The sequence below is a fragment of the Mchenga conophoros genome, linkage group LG12 (assembly GCF_057382185.1).
Source record: "Mchenga conophoros isolate Kocher_MC1m ecotype Shallow Benthic linkage group LG12, M_conophoros_male_GT1.1, whole genome shotgun sequence".
Lineage (NCBI taxonomy): Eukaryota > Metazoa > Chordata > Actinopteri > Cichliformes > Cichlidae > Mchenga > Mchenga conophoros.
This window is the reverse complement of record NC_140537.1, coordinates 13,732,815-13,756,463: the sequence shown is the minus strand read 5'-3', so window position 1 is coordinate 13,756,463 and position 23,649 is coordinate 13,732,815. Positions and strand designations below refer to the sequence as shown.

General features: G+C 42.0%; 2 protein-coding genes across 3 annotated transcripts in view; both read right to left on the bottom strand.

Moving 5' to 3' along the window:
- The window catches only part of hpdb (4-hydroxyphenylpyruvate dioxygenase b), a 52,167-nt gene that overhangs the window by 4,743 nt on the left and 23,775 nt on the right, over nucleotides 1-23,649 (bottom strand). Inside the window, exon 1 of one of the 2 annotated variants that reach the window (XM_085293848.1) lies at nucleotides 12-108. The exons of the other annotated variant lie outside the window; for it this stretch is intronic. Coding sequence (XP_085149974.1) covers nucleotides 12-14 — 3 coding nt within the window. The 5' untranslated portion in view covers nucleotides 15-108. Of the gene's footprint in view, nucleotides 1-11; nucleotides 109-23,649 lie in introns of those variants that run through there. 2 annotated transcript variants of the gene reach the window in all.
- aplnra (apelin receptor a) lies at nucleotides 11,890-13,890 on the bottom strand. Its single transcript, XM_085293840.1, has one exon. The coding sequence runs from the start codon at nucleotides 13,760-13,762 to the stop codon at nucleotides 12,677-12,679; it is 1,086 nt and encodes a 361-aa protein (XP_085149966.1). The 5' UTR covers nucleotides 13,763-13,890; the 3' UTR covers nucleotides 11,890-12,676.

The following is a 23,649-nucleotide window of genomic DNA, read 5'->3' as shown; positions in this document are numbered from 1 at the left end:
GAGCAACTCACCATCTTTGCTGGAGGTGATGAGACCTGACAGTCCGAATGAAATCTGTGGCGAACGTCTGAATTTAAAAGCCGGGCAGGAAGTGTTTAAACCCACTCCCACCAATGGGGTGGAGAGATTGGAGGAGGAGAGCGTGCTGATGCTTTGTGCACTTTTGCTGTTATGCAATGATTACTTGGGGGAAAAATCCCTTCAAAACTTTAAAGATGTCATTAAAAGAAACAAAAACAAAACTCATTATCACCTTATTCACTGACTGATGCTGCTCAGTATGAGAGACGACGGCTAGACCCATCCAGAGATGTGCAGAAAATGTAATTTTGCTTGTGTTGTGAGTTGCTCTGTATGAGAATGCGTTTTTGCATCCAAACATTATTCTTCAAAAAAGGAAACACAAAAACGAATTGTCCACACAGGTTTTGAATTACAACTGCATTTTTTTAGGACAAGAAGGACCTAGGAACATATGTTAGTGTTTAGCGGCAAGAGGAGGCTCACGCATCCCGAACTCTCATTGGCTCAAAAGGTTTATGCTGAGTGAACCCTCATGTGCTTGAAAATACCCTCAATCCCCCATCCCATCAATCATCCTCCTTCACGTGCAGTTTTCTACTGATCTTAAAACTATTTCATTATCATTAAAAATCTAATTGACCCGAACTCAGTCGTGGTGCATGTAATGTTTTCACAGAAGGTGCAAATGATCTCAGAGCAAATGGGACCTGCATAGGAATGAGTCAGACTGTGCAAGTTTATTATACGACAATGTTCATCACAAAAGAAAAGAAAAGATAATGAAAAAATAGAGGATGTTTTAATGAGATTAAAGACTCCATATGATACAAATCGACGGGCCTCAGTGTGAAGAGCAGACAAAACAGCTCTTAAAGGCAGAACCAATCGCATTCAAGTATCCTGCATCAAATCTAAAGGATCCTGCTGAAAGAACTACAAATGCGGTGCATGTATGATAGATCCTGTCAGTTATCCCTAAATCCTACACTGCATCCAGATGAGCTGTTGAGCCTGTGACCCCGAGCACAAACAGCACAGCTGAGGTTTCTCTGCACTAAACATCAACTAAATGGCCCAAAGAAGCAAAGAGCAACCTGTCAATGCAAAAAAGCTACATTCAGAGTGTGTATAGTACACAGACGTGCACACAAGCACTATAATTAAATGCATGTCATCCTCGTGTATTTCACAGAGGAACATATCTAGTCTAATCGTCTGTCAAACAGCAGATTTGTTAGTCATCTGTTGAAGCTCTATTTTCCAGTAACGGCTCACTAATCACTAATGAGAAACTCAAAGCCAGCCCTCAGTGTTCCAGCTGTCCCCGAAGATCGTTGTTTTTCATGCTGTTACCAAGAGGCTTAATGTTGTCAAGGGATGCAGCGACACACATGCAGACCAAGGAACATAACACGCGTGATCAAATAATTGTAGCTGCATTACACAACTACTACTATTGCATGATTTAATAGTGTGACATGGGAGGGGTAGAGTATGTGCTGTTCAACCGAGTTGCGCTCCTCGAATTATTATAGTAGCTCAGTTCAAAGGAGGCGGACAAGCCTGAAAATAACAATGAGTGATTCTTTCTCTGAGAAAAATCCAGAAATACTGGTGAACAGTGAACAACAGGAGCAACAGGAGCAACCACAGAACAATGCTGCTGCAGCAGTGGAGCATGCCTGTTCTCTCAATCCAGATGATAAGTGTTTGGAGGACAATGCACCTGCAGAAAAGGAGTCGCAAGGAAAGATGCAGTCTGTTTTCCAACAGGTACGTCACCAGATCAGATCACAAGTGGGTGTGCGACTCCCAAAGAGCAGCATACTGGAGCTAGTGCAAAAAGTCAAAGAAATGGAGCTCGCACAGGTGAGCGTCGAAGCTGATGGTGAGGAGGCGAGTGGTGAAGAGGGAAAACAAGTGCTGAAACATGAGCGCAAAAATGAGATCTGTCTGAAGGAGGAGGAGGAGATGTGTACAACGTTTGAGGAAAAGCTCGAGGCCAGAACAAAGGCCTTAAAGGATGAGTTTCAAGTTCAGATTTCAGGGGTGCGCACTGAACTGCAGGCCTACACTGACCAGGCTCTGAAAGACTTGGAGTCTAAGATGCAAAGCTGGCAGGCCAACAGTCAGCAACAGGCACAGTCCAAAGAACAGGAGAGCAAAAGTCCAGACAAGAAGCAGAAACCTTCACCAGCTCCTTCTATGGGGTCCAGAAGAGGAAGGGTCCTGACTCGGACCATGACCACCATCATCCCTAAAACCTGTCCTCCTGTCGTGATTGGCCCACGTGCCAAATCAGAGACACTGAGCTCCTTTAAGTGTGAGTGCTCTCGATTTCCTCCTAAAGACCCAGTTCTTTCTTTATTAGGAAACAGAGCCTGCCAGAGCCACAAACCTCTCCCCCCAGCTCGGCCCCAAATGCATCAGCGTAAAAGGTCCATCCAGGCAAAGGCTAAACCGGGAAAATGACTCATCAAAATCGTATTCATTCATGCAGCACAAATGTTACTGCTACTGTCTGTTACCTTTAACCTGTTATACCACTGCAGCACTGTATAATGAAATCTGAGTGAAATCTGTAACCATGACTGTTAAAATAATAAAGCATCTTCTGAAAGCTTCAAAGGAGATATCCTACTTAGATCAGAATCAGCTCAAACACTTCTGTGTCATCATTTATCCTACAGTTACACAGCTGTAGCAGTTTCAACAAAAACCTTTTTGGGAATGTGAACTATTTCTGAACTTCTTTAGAGGAGAAACTATGCAAGGATCCAAACCATGATGTCTGCATTCCTCAAAATATTTTAACACAGAACAGAGTTGGGCTATAAAATATATAAAGATAGCACTCCATAATACGGCCTGTCATTAAGGGTGTAATGTCCCCAGATTTAAAATAAAGTTTCAAAGTAACTTTTGTGAAATTGTGGATTTAAATCACCTAAAAATATTGGTCAGAAATTTGAAGAACTGAATAACTTCAGTGTATTTTAGTCAAAAAACAGTTTTTCCTCACTTTACATTATAAACACGCGTTACTTTTGAGGGCTAAAATAAAAGCCTCATTCAAAAAGTACAACAAACAAAACAAAAACTTGGGGAAAGTAAGCTGCCTTTTTACAGAGCCTCCAAAAATTCATACTATCACTTAAAGGTACAGTACGTATCCACACTAGATGTCAGTAGATGTCAGCTGTGTTCCAAAACGTCGGCTGCATCCTTCGGTAGGACCCGGCCTTCGAAGGCTGAGAAGGCCGGAAGTGCAAGGCTGTGAAATGGGACGGTCTAGCCTTCAGATTTGGGTCACCGCTGTGTCGGTGGAGTTTAATAAACTCGGCCGTCTGCTCCTTGCTATCTAAAATATAACAGGACACTTGCATAAATTCTCGACCGTGAAAATATGTTAAATGTTTATTTTGTGACCCAGAAAGATTAACAACATTAATTTTAAAACTCAGTAGCGGCCGCCATTGTTGGCAGCTGAAATTTGGCTGGGCCGCGCTATGAATTCTGGGATATGGTGGGCCACGAAGGACACACCCGACCCATCCTTCAAATTCGGGGAAATGAAGGACACATTTGTCGGCCGCATTTGAAGGAGTCGACGAATTGGGACAGCCTTCGTCCCCTGGCTGTGACGTAATCGGCCTTCAAATGCGGCCTCCGGAGGATGCAGCCGTTGTTTTGGGACACAGATATAGTACGCACCGTACGTAGTACGCGTAGTACGCGTAGTTCAAGCGTGCAGACCCCCAGTTGGGACACAGCCGACCCATCCTTCAAATTCGGGGAAATGAAGGATGCATTTGTCGGCCGCATTTGAAGGATTCGACGAATTGGGACAGTCTTCGTCGCCTGGCTGTGACGTAATCGGCCTTCAAATGCGGACTCTGAAGGATGCAGCCGACGTTTTGGGACACGTGGATAATCTTAGCTACAGTGGCTGCTGTAGGACAAACATGTTCATGTGTAGTGAGTGTACGCTCTCAGGCTGCTGTTTACCTCAGCTGTCAGTATGTATCTACCTCTACTCTGGAGGAGGCTGTAAAATGTTGTGAAGGGAGTCTGATACGAGTTGTGAAACTGAGGTGAGTTGCTGAAGACATCCTGGACTTTTTTGTTGGTAAATGCTGCTGTTTGCTACTGTTAGTTAACTGTCTGAGGTGGAGCTAACATTTTTCTTATTTGGACACCTTTATCAGAGATAATTTCTTGGACATTCGAGCCAAATATTAGCTGCCATTATGCTAGCTTACAACCAGCTGCTGTTGTTGTCATTGTCAACTGTCTGGAGATGGGAGGGCTGCACAACTTATCTGGTGACCAGATGTAATTGTGACAATATCTGGAATAAATGAGCATATTTATGTATGTTTTAATGTGTAAGAGGCCTGACTTCATTTCAGGAAATGAGGCTTGATATGATATAGCTCCTTCAAGCCATAGGAGCTTTGTGATCTTTATATTAAGAGTAACCTGTAAGGTTTACTACGTATGAAGCCGTTCTCTAGTCACATACAAAAAACTCGAATAGATGGAATGACCGCTGTGTTCAAGATGGTGGGGCTACATGTCAAACATGTAAAAAGTTTACATTGTACAGACTCTTTTTTGCATATACTGTATTTTCATTTTCCACATTTCAGTAAATCACCGCACCTAATTTACAGTGAAGTACTGTGGTAAGGAGAAAATTACATACAATGAGAGGACAAGTTAACCACAAAAATGATGTAGTTCAGTTTTTAAAAAGTACCTTACATTTGCATCTTTGTGGACATCATGTTGCTCTGACCAGAGATTTTTGTGACCGTTATACTCTTCTTCAAATAATTGTCAGTGTACTTTTATTTTAGATCCGGGCCATATTATAAAGTGCTGCTTGTTTGAAATAATGCTTACTTTCATGCACCAGCTTTGGTTTCAGAGTCTGCTTTAGAACTGTTCCGCCCTCTGGTGGTGAGATTACTTACAGCAGACAGGACTGTTGATATCTGCAGGTAAAGATAATATACTACTACTACTTGTGGCTTCTCCTCCAATGCTGGCCATGAACCGTTTGAACACTTTAAATTCATACACTGTATGTGTTTGTTCACTTTTGCTTGTTCACTTTTCATCTGTGTAAAATAAATTAAACAACTTTCTTTGAAGTCTCAGTTTTAATGTCAGTACATGTCCAAAAACTGGATTTTCCACTATAATTAATAGCCTTGACAAGTGAATTTAAATATAATAATGAAGATCAACAATCACTCACTTCACACATAATGTTTATTGAATTATGAGCGGATCCCTTGACCAGGACACAAGGAGCAACATTCATGCGTGCCTTTAATTGTACACCCTATATGTGTAGGTCAGTTTCAGTAAAGGCTTAAAAAAGCCCTACCCTATAATCATCATTAAATTAGTACTTGAGAACTTTCAGTTAAAACTATAACGGTCATGGCCTGTGTTTTGGTGATTCTACATTTTGACCAACAGATGGCAGGAGTTCATGTATTTGGGCTCAGATGAACACAGCTTAGCAGACAAGAAATTAAGCAGTTTTATATTTTGGTGTAAGTGGAAGCAGTGGTGAAATAACATAAACTGTATGCTTTTACTGAATGGCTAAATGAGTACTTATGATAATATATTTTTAAGGTGTCAGAGTGGTGTAGTGGTAAGACCCTAGGTTTGAATCCACCGGGCAGCTGTCTGGCTGAGTGATACTGGTTATTGCTTGGAGATTTTTAGGTAAGTACAGTCAGGAAAGGTTTAATGTGAAAAGTCTGGGTACTCCATTAAGGCACTATAACGTAATATCCAGATATGACGATTTTGTACAGTATTCTACGTAAAATTATGTGCAGAGAAAGGACAATTTACTAAAAAAACTGCTTGGAGTTAACCAACAAGTTCTCATCTTCTTTGTCGACACCTTGTCACCGGTGTTGGTCTGGCCAGAGATTTTTATCAACATTGTGTCTGATGACTTCTTGTGTGGTTCATCCATACCCTGTAATGATTTGGATGTCATATTGAGCCAGCAGCATTGACCCAAATTATTCTGACTACACCTCCATGAGGAAAAGCTCTGTTCCACTAGATCCAGGATTGGAAGGAGTGGAAGGAACTCCTTTCATGCGCAGCAAACCACACCTGTTCACTCTTGCCTCAATAGACATCAACGCAAACAATGACATCATTTGGCAAATCTGGTCTAACTAAAGGTCTGTTGTGTTCTGGTATAAGTGGTATATAAAGCGTATTTAGGAAGGCCAGTGGAAGATGTACGAGTAGGCAGTAATAAGAAGTATCGGAGATTGAAGAAAATCTGCTTATATTTGCAGCTAACACCCACTAATGACAATGTCACTCTTTGTGTTAGCTTCACCTGAAACCACATGTGATGGGACCATGTAAGTCTGGAAAATCAAAAAAAACCCAAAATACAATCCCTGTGCACATCAATGGATTACCCGGAAACACTGCCACTGCAGCTCCTTAACTCTGTCACTACTCTTGTCCAGGGGCACCTTTGTAGAATAGCTTCATCGTCACTTGAAGCTGAATTTAAATAAAGCTGAGTAAACTAATACTCTTGTTGTTTATGACTGCACTCCGTCCCATCCCCTCCAACTGGTCGCTGCAGATGGCAAAGTCTGGTCATGTCATGGTCATCTGGCCATGCTGCAAACTTCCTGTTCTTGCTGCCAACATGATTTTGCACATGAGAAATATGCTCTATCACTTCATAATCCTTAACGTCTTAAATTGTGTTGTAATTTTGTGGCTATTTACCTATGCAGTACTTGCTGAATAGTTTTGAACTGCTTCTCCCTGTTCCTCTAGCTAAGAGTGTTCCTCCATTTGCATAATTGGTAGTGATTGTGCTCTAAATTTGGAGTGTACACACATTTCAATAGATTTTGATAGTGGATTTTTTTCACATAGGACCCGTCAAACTATAAAAGGAAATTCTGTGATTCTGATTTGTAGAAAAATCAACTCATGTTTTTTTTTTTTTTTATTAGCAAGCCGTGTGCAAGTGGTTACTGGAGACCTGAGCACCTGAGTGCTTCCAGCAGCTGAACTGGCACTGGGACCAGCCAGTGACAGGAGATGTATTTAGCTGCGAAGCAGGCACAGGAGCAGTGCCCCTTAAAGCAGGCCTTTCACAGTGGACGGGATAGAGAAAGATGTGAAGAGGACCTTTGTGTTTCAGGGACGATGAGTCCTGAGCGACCATATCCGGAGGGGGCGAGGGCCCAGCACATTCAGGTCTGGCCAAACCACGCTGCCCTCGGAAGCAGCATCTCGCCCCTAACGATATCCACCAGCGGCACAGCTCATTATGATGCACAGTGCAGCAGGTCTGGTCTTCCCTAGGAAATATGCATCGGTGGATGAAACAGTTTTCAGGTCTGTTAGGCAATATTTCCTATGATAGGAAGAAAGATAAATCACACATTTTCATAGTTGAATAAAAACCTCTCATTCACTCGCTCAGATCCAATCGGGTGGCGTGAACATGTCCCTGAGCCGATATGAATAACAATGGCAAGAAGGTGGCGTTGGAGGAGATCCATTTGTAAACCCTGGTTTCCTAACCACCTCTTGAAATGTGCCAAAAGATAACAACATTACACTGAAAACACCAGTCTCATGTAAATGCTGTATTTTTCTGGGCCGTTGTTCTCAGGATTTGGACAATTAAAGCGAGGGGGCCACTTTCAGGTTAAACTAGACAGATTACTGAGAGAAGCTGATTTCAATAGCGATCCCTGGGCAGACGTGGTAGCAATTTACAGTTGTCGCTGGTGTGTATTGGAGCTGTTCTCAGGCGGCCCCTTGTGTGAGGTACGATTAGACATGTTATACCTCATTATTCGTGAGAGCGTTTGGATAAGATTCGGGGTAATCTGACTCTTTTTCCGAGGTCTGTGCAATACCAGCCGTTGCTATCAGCACGCTTTCAAAAAGAAGGAAAGAGATATGGAGATAAATACAGCTGTGAATGCAGAAAAAATTAGAGCTATGTTTTCTTTAAAGAAAAAAACCTTCCAAAAGATCTGAGGATAAATGCTGCGAGACATGTGAACACTTTCACTAAGTTTTAGTCTAACATCTATTATCCCGTGTTTACATAAATGCTAAGCCTAGTAATTATTTTCATTACCATCACTTTAATGGTCAGCATTAAAGTGACAGCATGTTTAGAGTGGTAGCTTTGTAATTTTGTCTTTGAGCTAACAGTTTCTATGATATAGGAAGCAGGTTTTTATTTGACAGGATGTCACACTGTTGGAGTGGAAGTGTTAAATAAATGAGAAAAGGCATAAACAAAGGTATGTGCCCCAGCATTGAAACCTAGTATTAGAAGGTGGTAATGGGTGGGAGTCGTGGGGGCATGGGGGGGCTGGAGCTTCCCATGTTTCAGTGTCAGGTTGGACTAACTTGTTTTGGTGGATCAGGGGGCCTGCTGTCTAGACTGGTGCTGGTCTCATACTCGACTCAGACATGTCACAAAATAAGCCTTAATCCTGAGGACAGTTTCTCATCACAAAGCTGTCAAACCCTCACCGGGGATAAAAACAAAGTTCCTCCACTTACCGTCATGTTTCTGATTGTTTTCGAGATTATTTAAGCAAAGGCACAAAACAAACGAGCCTGAAAACAAGAGTCAACAAAATGTATTCAAGAAACATCTGCAAAGTTTGGACAACTGCGGTTCCACGCTCGTAAACATCTCATCTTTTATTTAAAGCTCTGAGGCTGGGAGAAACAAACACTACGGAGTATTTTTCACTGCTTCTGCCTGCTTCCAGTCGGTTTTATGAACTAACTGCTGCTGGGTCCAACTGAATTATGCTGTTCTCCTTGTTGTAACTTCCTTCAAGTGAGCTCTTAATGAAATGAGTCATATAGAAATAAGACTGTCACATCTAGTTAGTCATCCTTCTGCACACCTTTTGAATTATTTGTGAATGTCAGAAAAAACAGCGATAAAATGTTAGGATTTTATGCTCATTTATTCTTTGAATGCCTTTAAAACATGAATATTTATCAAAGTTGTATCATTCTAGTAGATTTTATTATAGGTGTGCGACTGATTTGATCAAATCCAACAGATAAAAGCATGCGCCCTCACAACTGTCATTAAATTGGATTAAAAACTCTGGGTAGGGAGTGGAAGCATGAGAAATTGCCCAGAGTGAAAAGTAAATCAAATTTAAATATATATACATAAATACAAAATGTGTGAAAAGCTTCAAAATTCGAAGTTCATTTGAGACTCTCACTGCTTGGAGTAAAAACTCGTAGAAAAATAACAGCTGATTCCAGAAATGTGGAGAGGACTGTTGCAAACACTCACCCTCCTCCTCTTGGACAGACAGACAGACAGACAGACAGACAGACAGACACACACACACACACACACACACACACACACACACACACACACACACACACACAGGAGCAATCGCAGCCCACACCTCACCACCCCCTCCCATCTCTATTTTTCGGGCTTCACTAGCTCCATTGTGCTCCAGATTTGTAGGATTGACAGACAAAACAAAAAGGCGAGGGACTCTCAGAGGTCATGCGGATCCTCCAGAATACAATTTTTTTTTCCCTCTCACCGGCTTCCTAATTCCCCCCCCTCAGTGCTGTGTTCTCTGTGCGGATAGCTCTACTGTATAGAGTCATCCCTAGTGCTGACTGTTTCGTGTGTGATTTGAAGAATGGGGAGCTGATTGTGTGCATTATAGTCAGCAGGTGGATGAACAGTACAGAGAAAGTAGGGTTAGCGTTGACAGCCCGTGCTATGTGTCAGGTCTCTGTTTACATGTGCATATGAACGCACTCACACACACAGTGTGGGGTGCATTTGTTGCTGCTTGGGTGGGATGGAACAGCAGGGAGATCTAAGGAAAGGGGAGCAGTTGTGCTTTGGTTCAGATGTCCCATTTGGGTGTGGCAGCTCACACTGATGACAGCACTCAGAAACTGGCACCTGTGTGAGACGCTTTAGTGTGTTTCGCTGTAAGTGTGGAGCTGCAGACTGATTGTGTGGCTGGTGTGATTACGCATTCATTCAGGTGGATAACACAAAAACATATCTCCAGCTTTATTTCTGAGCTGGGAGCTGCGCAGCTGCGTTTGTGTTGATTTCTTAACTATCATTCTGAAGCTATGAGGTCTCATTTGATCTAGATAAGACCCATCATTCAGGGATTCATTGATTCAGCAACCCATATTTAAATGATAAAACTGGCTGAATAATGAAAAGCATGTATTTATCTATCAGAGCGTGCGATTGGTTGACACAATATAGCAGCTATTGTTTGGGACAAACAATACTTGTGCATTAAACTTCATGCCTCCTGACCAGGAAAACAACATTATAACAGGGGCAGCAGACCAACATGCTTGAACTCCCTTTAAGAATACTTTAGGCGCGCTGCGACGCCCACGTCCAAACATCCCTGAACACACAAACAGGTCACACAGCCCACACAGGAACACAGAGAACATTTATGTGCAACTGTTGTTTTTGTGTTTGCGGTGTTCCCAGTGTGCTTTGGTCAGCTGGTATTCAGGGTGAGTTATCTCAAAGTGAAGCATCAGACAGGCTGTCAGGCCAACTGATCTCAATAATAACAACATGTCTCGCATTGTCCGGCACGCGTGAGTGACTCTGCTTCCACGGTCTAATTGCTACTTGTATATCTGCTGTTTTATATAAAGATGAACTAAAAAATGAATTCTTCTGTTATTACACAATAGAGTTAATGGTGCAGTGAACGCTTGTGTTATGGGTTAGATTCTGTATGCATCCGAAATACGTAAACTAGATACATAAAATCTTTTCTAATAAATCTATCAAGCTGAAGAATCATTGCATGTTTGAGCAATCTAGCGTCTGCGAGGATCTCACAAAGAACATTCTGGCATTTACTGCAAATAGGCTCCGTTTCGCCAGGATGGACAATAAATAACATATGATCTCTCACACATAAAGAAACGATGAATCATGCAGCTTTGCATTTTTTCGACACTTCACACATGTGGTTACTTTAGAACGGTGGTGCAAGATGACCCATTTCCCAAGTTTCTCACTTCAATCACCTCACAGTTTCTTCTTTAGTGTGATGGAGCATCTGCACACCCCATCCCGTGCTCCAAGAACCCCTCTGACTGCAATCTCTTGTCAGCAGGCACAAATATTGACTTGTTCGGCGGCCCCGATTTCTGCCAGGATTAGAGTCCCACTTCCCCCCTAACCCATCCCACCACCGATATTTCTAAATGGTAATTATGCCCAACAGAGCTCATTACTGTCAAATCAGAATATCCCTTAGAAGAGTCACTCAGTGGTAATGGCCACGTAATTCAGCACACAGGGTTTGGCTGTCCTAAATTTTGTTATGCATAAATTTTAGCCACTTTGACTTTAACTGAGCACACATCACTCTGAATATGTTGCTGGTTCTTTCTTCCTCGCCTTAAATAAATACTAATGTTTGAAATGAAGAAATCCTGCAGAAATCCCAGCTGAGTGCAGAATACACACTCAGGATGGCAGGTAGTTTGCATAATCCAGTTACTGTCTGGATACTGGCTGTGAATCAATAGAGATTAGAGACCTATTAGTCTGAAGGTGCGAACTGAATGCAAGGTTATTCATAACAAAAGCTTGAACCCTTTGAGATGCTTAACACTGAAATAACAGGACTGACGTGAAAGTGGAGGTTAAATATTTACATTTGCTGTCAAGATTGTTCTCCTTTAAAGTGATACTTGAAAATCTACCTTTGATTTGCATGCACACACACACACAGACAAGCACACAATGAATTTAAGACATCTGGTTCATAGCACACATCTTTAATACAGTAGTTAGTTACAGCGATGTCAAAAAATAAAACATATACATCAATTTGGACCATTTATAAGGCTCCTTTGTCCCTTTAGTGCGTGACTGCACTGCAAAACCCCTCCATAGCGCCCCACCCGCTCCTGTCCCTCAGCAACATTTGTCAACTGCCATCTGCCTGTCTGCCCCATCTCCTCCCCACAAACTATGTAATTAAGCTGCAACACCTTTGCTCCTTTTACACCTCCCTCCCTCCCTTCCGTAACCCAGACTTCTACCTTCTTTGAAGCTTTGAAGAGACACTGCTTTGTTTGATTTCCCTGCTCATGTACAACAAGTGCTTCTACAATAAATCAGCAATATATCCGAACGAAGATGGTATGAAAATAGGGTGTAGCTTTAGGTTTCATCCAGTGTAAAGAGCAATTCATATTTCTGCCTTTTTTCATGATACAAATGAAAAAACCTCTGCAAATACAAATTTAAACAGAAAAAATAAAGACTTTTTTTTTCTCTGAGAATTTGAGGAACAATGCAGCTAAAGGAGCTCAGCCAGCTGGCTCCAGCTTCCCAAGTTCACACAGCATACAGAGTATTGGCCTCTCTCACTGTACATTGGGAGGAACACATAATGAATATCATGACTGTAGGCAGTGACAATTCAAAGTTCATCATCTCATCTTACCAGCTTTGAACAATGGACACATAAAGTCTGTATTTTTACAAGTGTTCCAGCAGTTGGAGCTGTCCTGCAGCAGCCCTGTTTCACTTTGCTCTCTACACCTTGGTGGCCAGAGACTGAACCTCTGACTTCTGAGTCTGGGCGCTGAGAGTGGACGACATGGAGCTCATCTGGCCGTGCATAGCTTTCTTCAGGTTGAGCAGGCACAGACACTGGGAGCGAAAACGCAGGTCAAAGAAGGCATACAGGAACGGGTTGAGGCAGCTATTGACATAGGCCAAGCAAGTTGCATAGGGGTGAGCCAGCAGCAGGAAACGCAGGAAGCCGCAGGAGCTCGGAGCAAGGTTCAGGTAGGAGAGGGCGTCCATGCTCTTCAGCACGTGGAAGGGAGTCCAGCAGATGGCAAACACCACCACCAGTGTGGTGATGATTTTCAACAGTCGTTTCTTCTTCTGGTCCTCCTTGCGCAGGTTGTTGAAGTGGCGTGTGACAGTGCAGCCGATGAAGCAGTAGAAGATGGTCATGGCCAAGAAAGGTAGGAGGAAACCCAAGGCAGAGGAGGACAGGCTGAGTCCTGCAATCCACAGGTACTCATGCCTCTGGTTCATGGTCACCAGGCTGAAGTCCATGGCACATGTGGTCCGGTTGCTGTTTAGGTCATTCACAGTGGTGCGGAACAGCAGCGTGGGCACAGCCAGGAGGCCAGACAGGAACCAAATAGCACCCAGCGATGCCAGCATGGTGCCCCGCGAACGGAGCCTGCTGCTGGACAGAGAGTGCACGATGGCCAGGTAGCGGTCAAAGCTCAGGCAGGTGAGGCAGAAAACACTGGCGTACATGTTTACCAGAACAACATAGCTGCTGATCTTGCACAGAGCCACGCCAAAGGGCCAGTGGTAGCCCAGGGCTGTGTACACAGCCCAGAGAGGTAGAGTTATAACAAAGGTGAGGTCAGCAAGTGCCAGGTTTCCTATATAGACATCTGCAGCCCGACGTTTAGATTTGGACCTCCAGACAGTGAAGATGACCACGCCGTTACCTGACAGACCCAGGATGAAGATCAGCATGTAGAGGACCGGGATGAGGGAGTAAGAAGGCTCCCACTCTGAGAAGTCACATGCAGTCTCATTGTCATCATAGTACTCGTAGCTGTCACCATATTCCGGAGTGGGGGGCTCCATGCTGCAGGGATTGTTGTTAAGAAAAAAAATCCTTAATTTAAAGGGTAAAAAAAAGTTAAGAGTCCTGTAAAGTTCCAAACGGTGAATTGAAATTCAGTGAATCATAGGAGCTGGGGTTTCTGAGCAGATCCTGTGAGAGTGAGTGACTCTTGGCTCTGTCTGCCTTTTTAAACTCGCCCCTCCACACCCCTGGTTCCCTCCCAGGACGACCCCCTCTCCCCCCCCCCCCCCCCCCCCAGTAAAACATCTTTCAGCTCTCCCCCTCCTCCTCCTGTCTCTCACCTCTTCAGGCGCAGCCCTTCCCTCTGCCTGGAGGACAAGAAGCCTGCATTCCCTTGCAGATGACAGGCCAAAACACTTACTACTAGTAAATTCAATAAAAAATATCAGGAAAAAGACATCAAATCAATAAAACATTCAGAATTTGTCCATGTGGGAACACCACCATTACTTCTGGTCAAAATAAAGGTGTTTTTCATGTCATTTTTAAAAACTAAAGAGTCTAACATTTACTTTATTATTATTATTACTATTATTATTCTTAATAATAATAATGATCATGTCAAACCTAAAATTAAGTCCTAGTAGTGGTGTGAACAGATTGCACAAACATTGCTTGCTTTACTTTCCTTTTTCTTTAGTGCATGTTTTCACAAGCATTTTATCTCCTATAATTTTTGCAGTGACTTTGTGGTGAGATGGTGACTCTGATTATGTGCAGAACAGGTCTGGACATATCAGATGATTACTTTACATCACAATCACTTCCGTTAAATTGTTGTTAAACCTTCAGATGCATCTCATTTAATCTTTACTGTAACTCTAATACAAGTCTCGGGTCTGACGATTGATTTCCATGATAAAAGGCCAAGCAAACACACCAGTTTGAAACAAAAACAACAGGAAACTTCACATTGACACCACCTTGGCTTCCTTTCACTACTAACTGCAGCAAATGCTCATATAATGTCCCGTAGTATAGAGTATTGTAGCAGTTATCAAATTGCTTTAAAAGAGCTTTTATGTGTTCCATTAGAAATGTTACAAAATTCAGATAATCTTTTTAGTCATCTTACAGAATATGTTGCTGGTGAAACGGCTTTCAGACTCCAGGTCCAATCCAAGGAATTACTATCAGTGGGGAAAAAAAGAGCTTGACATGCCAGAGCAGTGCTGAACATTATTTACAGCACATTTAGTTTAGGTAATCTGTTAAAAAAACAGGGCTCCTATTGGTGATAACAAGATGTTGTTACATTAATCCTCAGAATGGATTATTAACTATAAATGCACAGACTAAAAAATGCCTTTGATGAAAGGAAAGGCTCACAGCTTATCAGCCTGCACTGAGTGACTGGTGATTGTACTGTACATAGAGCAGTGGTCTGAGGGATAGCCAGAACACGGCAGATGCTTCATCCTTAATTCAGCAACAAGGAGACACTGTCAAGAGCCAGTTTTTTTGTATGCAAACATACATGCTGGATGTCGAGTGAAAAAACACAGAAGTCCACTGAAACAATTTTGCTATTATGTGTGACAAAGTTTTATTTTCCTTTTTTAAGCAAACGACAGTTTCCTCCTGGAACTGCTATAAAAAGGATGCCCTTACTGGATCCTGAACCACAAAAAAACACAGAAAAAGTACCCTAAACCAAACTTCTCTCTCTCTCTCTCTCACACACACACACACACACACACACACACACACACACACACACACACACCAGGTGTGTCCCGCCTCTACTTCATTCCCCGGGGAGAGGATTGGCGCCTGCTGCTTCCAGGGTCAGTATCCCTTAAATAAATAAATTAGCAAATTTAAAAAATAAAAGGCGAGTAGATAAGAAACAGATGGCCAGATTAGACCAGCATATAAGATGTCTTCAAAAGACCTCCTTACTTGTTCATCATAGCCTTTATAGGTGCCAAGATAAAGTCCCGGTGCTGTTCCTGAGGTGGGAGGATGATTATCAGCAGTGAGTGAAGATTTACTGACATCGCTTTTCCAAATAAAACATATGTGAATTATGTTGTTTTTTAAGTAGAGGTTATTGCATGCTTTTGTGTCATATGTTCTTTCCATAACATATTGCAAGCACTAGCTTGACAGGGAAAGCTTGTTGGGTTTATGTCTATATGCCTGGACCACACATGTGACTCTGCCACAGCTGTGGCTGCTTTTGATCTGCTGCTGAAATGACCCTGCTGCTGTGACACGACTGCCTTGCTCTCACTCTGACTGTCATTTTGTTGGTGCGGGGACAAAATGGAGCGACTCAGCGGGAAGCGGATACTATCATGGGTTTTTGTAACAACTTAATAGAGGGAGGTTTGTGATATTTAACTTAACAGAGTTAACTGGGGTCACAGACAGGAGGGTTTGGGGACATTCGCAGTGGATACGTCAGCTCCAGTCTGGAGGAGATAAGTGACTGAAGGTGGAGGCTAATCTATGACCTGAGGTTTGTTTGAAGTGTAAAAAATGTTGACAGCACATCGGCTAACATAGCAGACCCTAGGCCTCGCAAATCATGCTGAGGGGACCTGGAGCCCAAGGGAGCCGGGGACCTGTGGGGTCACAGCGTAGTCACTTTAGAGACACGACTGGTCTTTAAGTGCATGCTGTCTCTGATGCAAAGACTTTGAATGAAATAAGGATAAAAATCATTTATACTTTTCTATCTAGTGAAATCTTAAAAACGCACTATGAGCCACATCTGCAGAGCTTTCACATCAGCTCGCTAAGAGTCGACTCTGCTGTGTCAGATGACGTCGCACTCCAGTGCCATGGAGCCAGAGCTACACCCTCAGATGTGTGAGGGCACTGCTCCTGCTGAGGGGTTTGTATCTCATCATACTGCAGGCTATACGAGGATAGCTCGCCATGTGACTCCAGTGTAACAATTTGCCATGAATGTTTAATTTTCCACAACGCAAAAAATCTGAACCTAAATGCGGGGATTGGAATACGTAAAACGTTCACATTGCACGAAATGGGAAATTCTGTCAAAACCTTCCAGGCGGTTTTGTGCCGTGCTGTGATTAAACCGTCAAGCTGGAGGTCACACGCAGCTATATTTTAATCTTGACCTCAACGCTGAACTGAATGGAGACCTCCACCCAATCATAAGAATTGCTTGCTTGATAACAAGGCCCCATTGTTTCATTTTTGTTGCTCTCAGCACTTTTCTGTTAATGAGAAATACACCTGCTGACTGTTTTATTAAAATTTTGTTACACTTCCTGGAACAGGAAGATGCAAATTTGTGTTTGATCAGTGCAAGAAAATGCCTTGTTAACAGATTTAGTGTTATTTTTTGTGCTTCTATGCTTGTTTTTTTAAACCTATATCGTCCAAAAACACATTTTTGATTAAATAAAAACACAATGGGTTCTCATGAAATGTACTGCTAAGTATCCGAGTACGTCAAGACTTACAGATGTCTGTGAGTGAGGAGAGTAATCCAGGGGCCAGAATTTAATGAGGAAGTCCTTGATTGTTGATACGTGACCCCTCTGTTTTTATTTTAAACTACCGCCATTCAAGACTGCAACATTACAGTCGCAGTAAAAACAACGCACACCCTCCTTCGATTCCAAGGTTTTACACATCAGGATATATTACAAAAGTATGTGTTTTTTAGCCGGTCTTTAAGTTAAGTAAAAATCAACAAGCACAATACTGAACCACATCGTGATTATCACACAAAAATGAAGCCCAAATGTAGAAGCAGTGTGTGAGAAACTGAGTGCACCCTTTGCGCTTCCATAGAAAGTCAGAGGCTAAGTATTAGCCGGGTGAAAAAGACATCAGCCATTTTTGCTGCCCATCAGCTTTGGAGGAATCGTAAGGAATCATCTCCACACAAGTCCAGGTTTAACTGACAGCAAATGATATGGTTGTTTAGCCTTTGTACCGTTTCCATCAGCTAATTCTGAAAATTACTACTAATTTACTCTAATTTTAAAACAATTAAGTATATTCAGCATAAAGAGTGGACATATACAATGATTCGGTCATGAAGTCCAATCCTGCACGGTTTCCACTCATTAATATTAGGCTTTGTTGTTTTTTGTGGGGTTTTTTTTTTATGTTTTGTTGTGTAAAGCAGCAGTGTTGAATGTATAAACCCAAAAAGATATTACTAAAAAATTACTCAAATATGAATCACCTTATATTTTAACATCAAGATGACTGAAGGCGAAGTCCTCCCTACAGGCAACAGAAAGGAGAGACTGTTTGTCTTAGGCTGTGTTTAATGTCCATTACAAACTGAGATGAACAGCTGGGCCACATATGAACGGCTTCGGGTAAACATGGTTTTATTTTGTGGGCATGTTATCAGTATTTTTTTTCAGTGAATTTTGATATCAGCTAGAAACCGCGAAGTCAAATTACAGGCAGCTTGTGAATGTCGGCCTCTGATAAAGTGTTTACTCTTACCGATAACAAGGGGATGTTGACGCACATGTCAGCTTTTACGTTAGTGCACATGCATGTGTGGAGAGAGACATACAGCTTCATGTAGGTATTTAATAATCATGTCAGACCTGCCCAGGTGAAGTTTTCAATGCTTCTCATATAAACAGTTTCAGTGCTTCATCTCTGGCAGCCTGCTTCAGCTTAACACCCCTCTGTCCTGCACTGTCAGAGCAGCAGAGCTAATGTTTGAACAGCAACACGAACTATTAATTTACATCCATATAGAACAACGTCTTTAGTCGGGGTAGATTAATTCATGTGCACGGATTATTTATGAAAATTAAAACATCATAGCTACCGAACACTTGCTTCCTCCAGTAGCTAATGACTCTTTCTCTTAGCTAGCTAAGGATGTTAACTTGAGGATTACATTTAACACACTGAGAAAAAAAATGTGATAATACCTCGGGAATGTCAGTTAGTTACTGCAGAACACCTTGTGTTGTAGTTTTAAAGACACAAATTGACAAGGTTGGGTTTTTTTTTAACTGCCTTAAGGAATTTTAAATCCACACAGATTTTCACATTTTTATCTTCTGTGTTAAGCACATTGAGTTTATATAAAATAAAAGGTGTTTTATAAATGAAATTGGCACAGGGGTCATTTTGGAAGGTAAATAGAGTATTTCTTTTCAGTGTGCCTACTCTAGGTGTAATTCCTGGACACAGATACATGACTTTCTCCAGGACTGCAGCTCTCAATCACATTTAACAGTCAAGTTAGTAATTAACATTAAACTGATCCAAATGAACCTTTGAACCCAAATCAGTAGACCTCCTTAAAGTGGCAGAAAAGATCTTTGGGAAAAATGAATCTGAGGCAAACTGTTTTTGGTTTAGTTTTTAACCTCAGTCCCACCCACTACCACAGAGTTTATGATCTATACTGCGGCCAGACATCAGGGGGCCAACGGAGACATTTTGGCTTCACTTTTGGGGAGCTGTTAGGTCGTCCATGGATTTTTTACAGTCACCGTTCCTGATGTGTGAGGCCTTAGAACTGTCAGATGATGTCCTTTGTTGTTTTACCGTGATTGTCAACTGATCCTATTTGGTATTACATATAAATCCATCCAGATTAACTTATTTCAGCATTTAGTGGCAGTGCGCTGAGTGTGTGCAGTATGGACACCAAAAGAAAGTTTTCCTTGGGGGGGTGAAATGGCCCATCCAAGGAAAACTGGCTTATCTGTAGCAAGAGTCGTGCTGTTTGTGTCTGGGAGTCATTTGAGTTTGACATCCATATCAAAACCCAAACATTTGCATGCTGATGATTGTCTTTGCCACAAGAAGCAAAATCCTGACTGTTTATTTATCATTTGTCTACCTTCCTTATTCTAGGCTGCCAAGAAATAAGCACACACAGTTGTGCTTCCCTCACTTCAGAGGACATTACAGGGTTGGTAGGTAGGTCTTCCTGATACTACTGTAAACAGACTTCTGACAGTTATTTATATGATTAAATATTGTTAAATATGAAGCAACAACACTGAATGACCCACACAGAAGCAGATGTCAGCGGTGCCCTATGCTCTTCCATCCTTGTTGTCTCTGGACCTCCAGTAGCATGGTCAGGAACAGGGGGGTCACAAGGTGTTTCCCTTCTCTCCTTTTCAGGACCCCGGACCACCCTCTTACCCATCCTCTGGCTCCCCACCACATTGTGTGTGTTTGTGTGCCAGTGGACAAAACAGCAAGCACCACAGGATGTGCTATAATAGGACAGTTTGTCTCTCCAGCTGAGATGCTTCTCTCCAACTTTTGTTTTATTGTTGCTCAAGACAGTCCACTTAATTGGTATACACTGTGATGGTTATTAGAAATGTTTATATACACACAAATAAGTGACATACCTTTCCTGATATTTTTTTGTAAAGTAGGATCTGAAAACTATGTCAGAGCAGCAGCTTTATGATGAAATGTGAACCTATGTCAAACAGGAGACATCTAAGACAAGTGATGTTTGGATAAATTGTGCAGGTGACAATTAGGATTTATGTGTCACCTGCATTCACAGGGAAAATCGGGATGTCGTGCAGAAATGTGGAACACAATAGCAGGGGTGGAAATAGAGAAGCGGGAGATGAGTCTAATGATAGAGAGGATGCAATGGAAGAAATGAAGGGACAAAGGACAAGGCTGAAAAGAGGATAGACAATTTTCTCTTTGCAGCTGACTTAATGACAGGGATTAGGAGCCAGGGTAACTGCTGGGATCTCAGGGCTCTGCTAGACTCCAGCCTGGCCCTCCCATCATCCCAGGGGATCTGCAGGAATCTGACTCCATTTGGCCGAAAATCTCCTGACAAAACAACAAGCCTGTGGCTCAATTAGGAGGAAATTAGCCTGCTTCACCCCCTCTGGCACAATTGATTCACTGCTTCTTCCCTGCCTTGGGTAATGTTAGTGTTAATATGATATGCAACACGAAACAGTTCAGACAAATTTGTTATTGCCTTATAGTTTGTTTGCAATCAGGTACTGTGCTTAATTTTACAATGGGAGAAGTATTCTTAAGTCAAAAGAAATGTCTGGCTCAACGCCTTGTCAGGTCCAAATATCATTACTGCCTGTTTTCTTTAAAATTGGAGAACCGAAACCCAAATCCTGTGCCTATTACGAAAAGCTGAAACCTAAACAGTGTCCCATGTGAAAACCAGGTGCTTTGCAGACTTTCCACCCAAAGCCCCACAAAGTCTGTGTGGAACTTCTGTCTGTTATTTGATAATTTCCTTCAGGACTGGAATGAAAGACCTGTAACAGACCTGACTGGCAGTGAGAAACCCCAGTGTTATCCTGACAAAAATAATTACTGAGTAAAATGCTTCAGTTCTCAATTTTTTACACACTAATTACTCTTTTGCAGTTTATTGGCCTGAAAATGTGGTCTTAGCAGCAGGGCATAAAGAGAGGTTTATGCTGAAAGTCTAACCAAAAACTGGAAATCTTCCAGGGAAATGGTAAAAGACTCTTTAAATCAAAAAACATAAAAAAAACAAGCAAACCAAAAAAATCCAAAATAGGTAGCAAGCTTTTCCCACCCAGCAGTAACACACTGTTCTCTGAAGATTTAATCTAAAATAAGCCGCAAGATTTCATCACAGAACAAGACCCATGTTCCTATTTTCTTAATATTAGAGAAAAATGTCACAATGTCAGGAAAACTATTTTTTAAAAAGCTCTTTCAAATAGCAATTTTAATTGCTATGTAGAAGGTTCAATGGTCATCCTAGGTAAGACAAACAAAGTGTAAGGGCAACCGCACTTAATTCAAACACAAAGATGTATGCCCCAAATGCTGACTGGCCAATATTCCATGTAACTTTGTTACATGAGTACAAAGTAAAATGTTGAATTTAATGATATCTGCTCAAATAAAATCGACCTGGTTGGTATACATTCAGTTTCTACCAACCAAGTTTCCTTAAAAATTAAGTATTTGAATAAATAACCCTTTGATTTGATATATTTCAGTTGTATTTTACTCATAATTATTGCTTTGTTATAACTGCTTAACTTTCCTATCAAACCCCACGAACAGATTTCAGCACTCCCGCCACTGTTAAAACCTCAGAGTATCTATGAGCGGCGACAGTGCGGCGGAGGCACTGCTCTTTTCACCATCTGTCAGCTGTTTGACTGACAGCAACAAACTGTAAATCAGTCACCTCCGAGATTGAGTCCTGGCCCCCCTCTCTGTTCAGAGCAAACAAACCATAGGGTGCGTATTCAAACTACCAGTGCACCATCCTTTTACACACATCATGTGGTGCAGGTGAGTCAAAAATGAGAGTGTGTAACTGTTACAGAGAATTTCATAACTGGAACTTTTTGCGCTACAAACCTGCCATAGTTTACCATTGCTAGTGTAGGGATATATGCAGATATCAAAGTGATGGGCTAAAAGAAGCCAGATTAGAGCATCAAAGTGAAGTTGCTTCAAAGCTGCCGAGCACATCAGTGCAAATTACATTAGAAAAGCCAGCTACTGTTGTTTTGTGCTGAAACATGTATGTGCATTTGTCCTTGACCACATCCCTTCCCTACTTGACACAGAGTTATTGTCAGGACAAACCTGTTCTGAGGTTGTTTGCACTCGCAGCTTGTGCTGCCGCCACAAGCCACGGTTCCTCTTAAAAATCCGACAACTGCTTTAAGCAGCCAAACAATAAAAACGACCTTTAAACTCTGTCCACAACTTTGATGTGCAATCACAAGGTTAGAGGAGGGGGCAGAGCGGGAGTAAAAACATCCTTCGACTTGCCTTAATTGTTTCAGCATCTGTTCCGCTGTTGCTATCACGCGGGCTGAAAACACAACTGAAAACACACATTCAAAGTTTCCACTCAGTCCATTTCCTTTAATCAAGCTGACCTCGCAGTGACTGATTGCCACACCAAACCTTGGCCTTGTCTTGGCTGTCTCTTCATCTCTGCTGACTTTACAATTTATGTTGAAGTCTGTAAGGGGTCCACTTAATAGCACTATTCTTTTCTCTTAAACAAACAGCGGATAATGATATTATCTCATTACCACTAATGATTATTATGATGCAATGTGACTGGAGGAAGAAGGAGAACATGTGTCTGAAGTAGGAATAGGACATCAGGGACAACTGTGTTTGAATAAGTGTTATAGGCCAGAGTGCATAAATAAAATAATGAAATGAGACCAACTGGCTGTGGAACGTGGCCTAGCCATTATACATGTACTTCAGGTTTCTAAAAGAGGAAGTGGGACACTGTTTAAACACAAAAGGTCCAGATGTGAGGCCCTGTGAAACACATCTCACTGTTTGCGCAGTGCTGAATGCTGACAAATTGGTCTTTAATGGTCCCAGAACAGGTCTAAAGTCAATGCCAAAGCCATGTGTCACTCTTCTGAGCCCTGTGTGTGTGTGAAGGCCAACTGGTTTCAAGAAGAAGCTGAGACTCAAAGAAAATATTTGGACAAAGCCGTGCACTATTTCAGCTTCCAAAATGGGTTGATCCACATTCTTTGCACTCAGCACATGTTGGTGCACTTCATCTCACTCGAGGATTGAGGGCTTTGAAAAACACAGCTGAGGGGTTTATAAAGACTTTATGTATCAATAATGACTAGAGACAGACCTGGCCTTGGGCATGAGTAGTAGCTGCTTGGGGCTCGCACACCAGCAGGAGGCCCTCAAGAGCACTTCAAATAGTAATCGTACAAGAAAATGCACAATATATCGATAAATGTGTTAATTGACTGACAATGTAATAGAAGCTACTTTTGGCTTCTCCCTTATTCGCAAGATATCACCACACCAGCTAGCGCTGCATATTTGATTTGGTACATTTTAATACCCGTTGCCTATTTACTTCCCCAAGGAATCTGTGTTCACGTCTTTTCCTATTCCTGGTGAACTTTGCTTTACC

Excerpts from the sequence above, each read along its gene's own strand:
- aplnra (XM_085293840.1), bottom strand. The coding sequence starts at position 13,762 with ATGGAGCCCCCCACTCCGGAATATGGTGACAGCTACGAGTACTATGAT.